This window comes from Pinus tabuliformis, chromosome 3_1 (assembly GCF_031772625.1).
Source record: "Pinus tabuliformis cultivar Carrire ecotype Pingquan chromosome 3_1, CPIR1, whole genome shotgun sequence".
NCBI lineage: Eukaryota > Viridiplantae > Streptophyta > Pinopsida > Pinales > Pinaceae > Pinus > Pinus tabuliformis.
Genome location: NC_142301.1, coordinates 362999202 through 363007979, shown reverse-complemented (window position 1 = coordinate 363007979; position 8778 = coordinate 362999202). Strand labels below are relative to the sequence as shown.

At 32.8% G+C, this 8778-nt stretch overlaps 1 protein-coding gene across 1 annotated transcript in view; it reads left to right on the top strand.

Moving 5' to 3' along the window:
- The first annotated feature begins 8217 nt into the window (after positions 1–8217).
- LOC149187196 (dihydrolipoyllysine-residue succinyltransferase component of 2-oxoglutarate dehydrogenase complex 2, mitochondrial-like) overlaps positions 8218–8778 on the top strand; it is a 122559-nt gene continuing 121998 nt past the window's right edge. Inside the window, exon 1 of the mRNA XM_089411304.1 lies at positions 8218–8525. Within this exon, the coding sequence (XP_089267430.1) occupies positions 8436–8525 (90 nt within the window). The 5' untranslated portion in view covers positions 8218–8435. The remainder of the gene's footprint in view (positions 8526–8778) is intronic.

Here is an 8778-nt window from a genome sequence, read left to right as displayed (position 1 = left end):
GTTGGGTGTATGTTATATTATTTCCATGACTAGTCCCACGTGTGGGGGGGCAATAGCCCCCCTGTTCGTTGCGCTAGGCGCAGCAGGGGGGTCACAGGGGAGGCGGTAACCCCCTTTGTTGGGGGGTTTGAGGGGGGCAACGCCCCAAGGATTTTTTTTTGGACCCTGTATTAGGTGGGCAAACCTACCTATGGTTTTGTGCATGGTTTTCACACATGGTTTTGGGCATGATGGTTTTCTTCCCATGCTATTTTGTAGATCCGGTCAAGGGAACTACGATTATGTTCTAATCCGGGGTTAATGGATTAGGGTTTATGGATGCTTTAACATGTATATATATGTATTGTAACATTGAAAGGAATATAATGCAAAATCAATCTGGTAGTCCCGATTTTGGGATCCGGGGGAAAAATCTTTGTGTATATATATTTTATGTTTTATGTTCTTGCCATTGTTTATTTTCTGTTTTTAGAATTCGTATGCAGGTAATTTCTGTACGAGGTTAAAACCTATAGATCATCTAGCCATTTGCAATGGGTTTGTTTGTAGAAGATATAGGGGCTCCTCCACTAGGTTTATAAATTGCAAAACATTCACAATACCATCTTTTGTCAACACTCCAAATTGTCTTGAAAAGCATACCAACAACTTACAATGAGAAAACAAAGAATATTTTTCTATAGAATGAGATGCCTAATTGCTGCACCAATATTGACAAACTAATTGAAAAAACTAAGGATTTCCATTGTCTCAAGATCCCAAGGATTTAAGTAATGTCCTCAGTTACAGTTTGACATTGGGGTCTAGCCATCTGTGATGGCTTTGTCTGTAGAATATGCATGGGCTCCTCCATCTATTTGATAGACTACAAAAACATTCACAACACCATTTGCGATTAATTCTCCATGCTGTAATGAAAACAACCAACTTCAACTTAGAGTGAGAAAAATGGATTTTACTAGAATGGGATGCTTGAAGGACATAAACTGATCTTGCCTTCTTATGCACAACATCCACCACTTTTCTCCAACCTTCCACTTACTCCTTTAAAAATATATTAGGCGAGTTTGATTTTTTTTTCACACGCACGAACTATCATTAATCACTATATTCATTCTTCTTAGTCGTGAATAGTTTGCTAAACATTAAAAAACTAAAACACCATTACCTAAATTCTTCTCTATCAACCTCCCCCACCTTAGAAATCAAGAATCTACCATTAATTGTTCTTTAAGAATAAAACATGAGATGGGTCAACTAGGGTGAATTGTTGAGCACTCTAGATGTAGTCATAGGCGTTAAATGACTCTATAGTTGTCCATTGATTAGCCTACTAGTGATATCCATGGTTGATAAAACCAAAGAAAAAAATTTAGCAAATGGGTATGGGGAGAAAGGGAGTACTTATGAGCAAGATCGAAATTAGAAACTTAGAGAGCAAGAAGATGTTAGGTCCTAGATTCTCCACTGAGGGGGTCGTATTAATGGATTCTTCTACCGTTTTCTTTGTGCTTGTAAGCAGGTTGGAAGATCCTTGTGTTTTCATCAACTTTTCCACCAAAATCTACATTACTTGTTGCTATTGTTAATATAAATTGTAGTAGGGTCTTGTACCTGAATAAATGATCAAATATGCATTAAAAGACACTAAATTAAGACTTCATAGAAACGACAACATAAGTATCTAAGAAAAAACACTAACAACTCCAAAACTTTAAAAAATTGCAATAAATGATCCATATTAACCTATTCAAGTAAAAAGAAAGTTATGGAAAACTAAACTCACTTTAGTTAATAACAACGTTACACATTTTAAGATAATCACACACACTGCTAAATTGTTATTATTAAACAAAGCTTGGCACATGCAAAATATTTTGGTAAAAACAACAATTACTAATAATCTATTACTAGCCATCACAACAACAAAGATTAAACATGGAGATAAGATTGTAATTGCATTGGTACAATGCATAAAAAAAAAAAACGAACATAAAGACACATGTGTGACCACTCCAATTCCCATAAAGATGACCATTAAAGCAAGACAAATGACCATTATAGCAAGACACTAGGTGTTATTTCTCTCTATTAAAGCAAAATCCCTTATAAAGCACAGACAAACCCCCTCAAATGGAAGAAAGTCCTCCATCGTCCATTGACAAATCCATCACTTGTATGGAAAGGTCAATGGAGGAAAAAAGGAACATAATGAAACATTATCACTGGTTTGAAATGGACAAGGGTTGTGCAACGAGGTTGGATGTTTTTTTATTAACATTGTATATACAAATCTCTTTTCACTTTAAAGGAGATTTGCATCTCAAGAGATTTAATCCCTCTTAGCTTTGGTAGTTTCAAAATTAAGATGAATCTAAGTTGGTTTAATTTTTCTTTTTAAATAAGCTATATTAAGATGAATATTATTGGTCAATACCATGTGCAAAAACCATCTATATTTATTATTATTATTATTATTATAAAGTTATTTTTATTTTGATTGAGTTAAAAATTTACATTATATTGCATTTCATTACATTGCATTAATCTTTTTATTTTTTTTTATTTTTTTTAATGTAATTTGACTTCATCAAAACGTTAACCATTATGTTACAACATCTCTACCATACGGAGCTTTTACTACAATAATAAGAAAATTTGTTATAATCTAATTGTTAAATTAACAATAAAAATACTTATCACTAATTATTATTTGCCAATGTAGATTGATTCATTATCATTATTTAAGAAAACCCACCTCACTTGGAATTATTCACTGGTTTAAAAGGGAGTAGACTTTTGCTCTTACAAGATGCCTCTAAGTCCTCCATTTAACTTGTTTTCTTATGAAGAAGACTTAACTCTTAGCCAAGAAGAAATAGTTTTAGGGCATATTTGAGGTTCAACAATAATATTTCTCTTATTATGAGAAATTGTAAAATTTTTATTAATGATAAAATTAGTAAGCTTTGTTTATTTTTTATTATAAGACTAGCTAAGAGTTAGTCTTCCCGTGACTTAAGGAAATAGTGGCTGAAGGCTTAGAGGCATCTGGATCATTAGCGGATAATTAAGTGATGAGTGAAACTCCATTAAGAGATAACAATCAATGATATTTATCCCCATTGTTTGGTTTGGTAACTGAGTTATGATAAATTTTCCATTGTGTAAAAAAAAGTAATATTTGGTCACTAATATTCATCCAAAAGTTTTGGAAGGCGTTGAATCCATTTTTACATAGAAATTATAATTTAACTCAAAATTATATTGTTTAAAGAAAAAACTAAAACATTATCTAAAATAAATTTTAATAAAAACTTAAAATCAAATTATTTTAAGTTTAAAATTCATTTATTATTTCATATATTAAATGTATTTATGCCCATTAATAAACAAAATATATAAAATAAAATTAATGATCGAAAACACGTAATTTTTTTTAAAGAATACAAATTCAAATTAAAGAAGAATAAAATATTCTATACATTTACGATTTAAAATAAATAAATAAAATAATCAATATAAATAAATAAAATAATCAATAAAAAAATAAATATAAAATAATTAATATTAAAGGAAATCATTGTCAATATTATAAGCTGAAGAGAAATTATTTAACCTTACTATAATCCCCGTAGCCCCTCCTACATACAGAAACAACTATACATATAAATATAAATATAAATATAAATATATATTTTGCAAAAATGTAAAATTACTTAATTTAAAAAACTTTGGCCACTTATACATGGAACTTTCAATTTATAATTGTAAAATAAATATACTCATTTAAAAAAACTTAATATACAAAATTGATATCAATATAAATATATCGAAATTAAAAAATAAAATTTATAATGATGATGATGATGATGGTTAATGTTCATTGAAACCAAACATTGATCTATTGGACCTAAATAAACAAATTATTTATTTTGATTTAAGATTTTATTCCTATGCTCAAAAAGCTTGGAGAGAAGCCCCCCGAGCTCACTATAATTCTTACATTGTAAAAGGCTAGGAAGGTCAGTGTTGTAACAAAGATTGTGAAACTGAGATCTAATGTGGTTGTACGCAGGGCACTCTAAGAGGAAGTGGTTTTCATCCTCGATGTTCCTATTCCCACATATGTGGCAGATCCTTTCCATCCATGGTGTTTTAGGAACTGCCCAACGACCTGTTTCACTATGGAGCTCATGAGAATTCATTCTAATCTTTGGTATATTAATTTTCTTCTTTGAGCTAGTTAAAATAGAGAGATACTTTTGATCTTCTAGGGTGGGGTTGATGACCTTCTTATAATAACTTAATTTTCTTTTAGCTGCTAAATCTTTCTCACACCACATTTTTTCTTTGAACTTAGAAGTAACAATATCTTTAGTGTTATTAATGTTTTGCAATGCATCATTCTCGTTGATCTCCCAATAGTTTAACCAGGCCCTTGTGTCTTTATGCCACCCCCGATTGAGCCTTAGGTGGTTTTGGCTGGAATTTAAAGCTAGCTTAGGAAGTCTATGTTATTGAGTTTGTGCTTGTATAGCAGAAACCTAGTCGTAGCTAGGCTCTCAATAGGGGAAAGACCTGTTTCTATAAGGAGAATAGGATAGGGTGTATTACTTTTAATTTTCAGGTTATAAGTTATAAAACGCTTCTGGATTTGCTCAATCTTTCTCCATGATTCTCTGGAGATGCTGCAACCCCAAACCTCACAGCCATATAAGATAATAGGAGTGACTAAAGTTTCAAAGAGGAACTTCTTTTTATCCCACATTACGAGGTTTGTTGTTTTACAATTATTTTCAAGACCAAAATAAGCTTTCTAGCCCCCATTAATCCTTTTCTCAATGCTGTGGTTCCAGTTGAGCTTGTGATGAATATCAGTTCCTAGATACTTGTAAGAATACACTTCCTTCGAGTTATTATTGTCATACATAAAATCAGCGTAAGTGTCCTTCTTGGATTTGATAATCATAACTTTTGTTTTGTTAGTGTTAATAGTCATACCCATGGTAGAGCATAAATCCTTAAGAAGCTTGAGTTGCTTATCAAGATCAGATGGGCACCTTGCGAAAAGAACAATATCGTCAGCATAGAGAAGAAGGATGATGCCTATCCTAGCTAAGATCGTGTCCTCACGTCCCGCTTCCTCTAAATAGCCTTCGAGCTTATCAATGTAAATGCCAAATAGGGTAAGGGAGAGGGGGCAACCTTGTTAACTCCGATGTTACATTTAATATCTTTCGACCACCCCTCATTGCTCTTTAGCTTGGCAATTACATTCTCGTATAACTTTATAGTGGCAACTCTCAACTCGAGAGGAACCTTTAGCTCTTCTAATCTATTCCAAAAGTTGTATCTAGGGATTGTATCGAAATCCTTTCTAAAGTCCACAAAGAAACAAAATAAATTAGATTTATCATTACGAAATTCCTCCGCAATGATCCTAAGCATAACGAGGTGGTCTGTTGTTGAGTGATGCCTTCTGAAGCCTGCTTGGCCTTTAGCCCGCTTATCTTCACTTTCAAGCCATATGCTTAACTTCTTTTCCAAAATACTACCATATAACTTGGCTAAGAGAGGGCTGATCATAATTGTCCGATAATTAGAGGGGTTATTTGTATCCCCACTTTTAAAAATAGGGATAATGAGGCTCTCAATCCAAGGTTTAGGGAACCTTTGCTTGACTGCTTGATTGAAAAGCTTGTGGATGTGGGGGATGAGGACAAGACCTCCAATTTTTAATATTTCCGCCTGGTAACCTTCAATGTCCTTAGCTTTCCCATTAGCGAGGCGATTAACCCCAAACTTATTGTCTTCTAAAGAGAAAACTTCTTTCGTTGTGAGCAGAGTTTCCAAATTATCCATGACATTTGGAGTTTTATAAAGCTTTTTAAGATAGTAATTCCAATTGTGAAGAGCAATTTTATTATTATCTTTAGTCTTCCTAGTCAGAATCTGCCTCCAAAATTTCTTAGGAGCGACCTTAGAGAGGTGTAAGAGATTCTCCTGTCTTTGACAAATGTACTGCCTCTTTTTCCTTTTAGTTAGGGCTTTGTATATTTTTATCTTGTCCATTTCAAGAGATTCATCAACAGCTTCCTTAATTGCTCTCCTTGCACTTTTACAATCTTTGTCATACCATGGATCGGTTTTGCTATTTCTTTTATTATTTGAAACTTCAATTGGGAACTTGTTAATAGAATATGAGAGGGTTGTAGTAAAATTATGATAGAGGTCTTCTATGTTGTCTATACTAGATAAAGGAAGCAAATTAGTTTTTAATTCATTTAGAAAGAGATCGTTTTTATTTATATCAAATATTAAGTTCTTTTGGCTATAAATATTATTTTCTATGGGAACTCTATGCATGACAAAATTGAGAGTTATAAGTAAAGGCCTATGATCAGAGTCAGGTTCGTGGTCGTTTAAGATGTCAAAATTTATTATTTCGTTGTATAATGGGAGATCGGAAATAACGTAGTCTACCACGCTGCTACCAAGTACATGGATGCAGGCCATCTTGCTAGAATTGGGCCACTTCTTTAGACCGTTGCAAATTATGAGATCTTGAGCACTAAAGAGCTTAACTAGCTCCGACCCAAACAAATTTTCCCCAAGGTCTTCAGAGCTCCTTTTGTACCTACTAACCAGAGTAGGGTCTTCGTCTAACCAAGGAGGATTAGGGTTGGAATGATTGCTTAGAATAATAGCTTGATTGTTTGAAGTTCGAGCATTAAAGTCACCTATTAAAAGGATATTACTGTCATTCCTTAGGTTAGAAATATCTTTCTTTAAACCATTGTAAGGGTTAATTTTATCTAGATTCTTCATCTTATAGAAGTTAGAATTGATGGGGAGAAAATAACATATTGCTATGTAGGACTTTTTATTATTAATGTCACTGATCTCTATCCAACTATATTGGTTGTGAGGGTCGTTTTTATAAATCCTAGCATGGGGCGGGGGATGTTCTTCTTAAGTAACAAGCTATTCCCCCAATGCCTCTACGGGAGGATCGCTTGTTCCAGGTAGACCATAGCGTAAAGCCATCCATGTTAGGGACTTTAGATTCTTCGTGCTCCCAAGTTTCAACAAGCAAAATAATATCAACATCATTTGAAATCCAACTTAGCTTGGCGCCTTTATTCCATGGGAAGCCTCGACAGTTCCAAGAAAGGATCCAGAGCATGTTTAATTGCTATTGATTTCTATCTTTTTGGTTTCTATCTCGAATAAAGGCTTTTCTATTTCTGATTATTGCCCATTTTCCTTCCTTTCTAGCTTCTTTTACCTTTTGAACCTCCTTTCTTAATTCTACTTGATCTTCCGGAATGAGATCTTCATTTATGAATATTCCCGTTCCTTTTAGACTTGAGGTTTTATTAAGTATGTCATACTTATGATTAGTGGAGCTCACCTTTATGCGGATTAGTCTTCCTTTATTCTTGGTTAATTTCCCTAACCTTGTTGCTTGTGTGAGACACACTGTTTCAATTTGTAATCTATTATGTAATTTTGTCTGGGCTAAGGCTAAAGCATCTCAATGTTATTATTTATTTGATACATGAAAATTTGAACATTACATCTCAATGTTTAGGTAATATTTCATTGAGCTGTCCACGTCAGTAATTATATTAAAAATACCATTAAATTAAATATATTTTAATAAAAAATAAATATATTAAATTATTAAATATTGGTAAATATTAATAATTTTAAAATAAATATTATTAAATTAAAAATATTTTAATAAAAATATATTTTAAAAATAAATGTTTTTGAATTTAGGTTTTTGTGATCCATAATGAATTACGAAAAGTCTTTTGGTAGAAATTACATAACAAAATTTTTTGGATGATGTTTGGAACCAACCTAATTGATTTGATCTTCATAATGAACTAAACTGATTGGTTCGAAAAATGTTAGCCAAAATTTTTTATTATATGATTTCTACTTTTCGTAAAAAAATATATATATATACATTAAATTATTAAACAAAATAATCAATAAATATTAATAATTCCAAAATAAAAAATAAATGAAATATATTAAAATGCATAATATAAAATTAATAAATTAATTAAACACATTGGTATTTATAATAAAAAAATAAACCATAAAAATTTAATAATTCCAAAATTACAGAAATCTTTAACTGCTGAATGGTTAAGATGGAGCCAGCTTCATATAATATGAAGTTGACCATAACACTGGAAAGAAAGAACGAATAATTGGACTGTCCGCACACTTTAAAAGGCTCCGCCCTTCCTTCTCTCGCCATTAGGGGCGGCGGCTCTTTCCTCTGTATGCGTTTACATTCCCAACATTTCCAACATTTCTGGGAGGTTCTTATTATTTATTTAAATAACAGAGCCCGTTGATTTTCCTCTATATCCCTTTCTCGGTTGAACATTGTCGTCTGAAGGTGGGCGGCCATGGCGAGTTTGTTAGCAGCAGCCAGGCTTGGCAGGACCGCCAGGTTGAAGAACCCCCTCTCGGCCCATCTTTCTCGATCAAGTATATTGGTAGGTTTTCCACTTCTCTTCATGTTATTGGTTGCATCAGCTTTCCGACATGTTGTTCTTATCATTCATCCTGCAATTGCCTATCATTATTATGCTTTTTTTCGGTCTGTTGCAATGAAGGATCCATGGTGATATTCTGTATATTCTGGACGTGATCTTTCCGCATTACATTTTAGTGGAAGCATAGATTTATAGAATACCCATTTAAAAGAAGAGCACGCATAACCAGGCTGTAATCGAGTATCGATCCCTA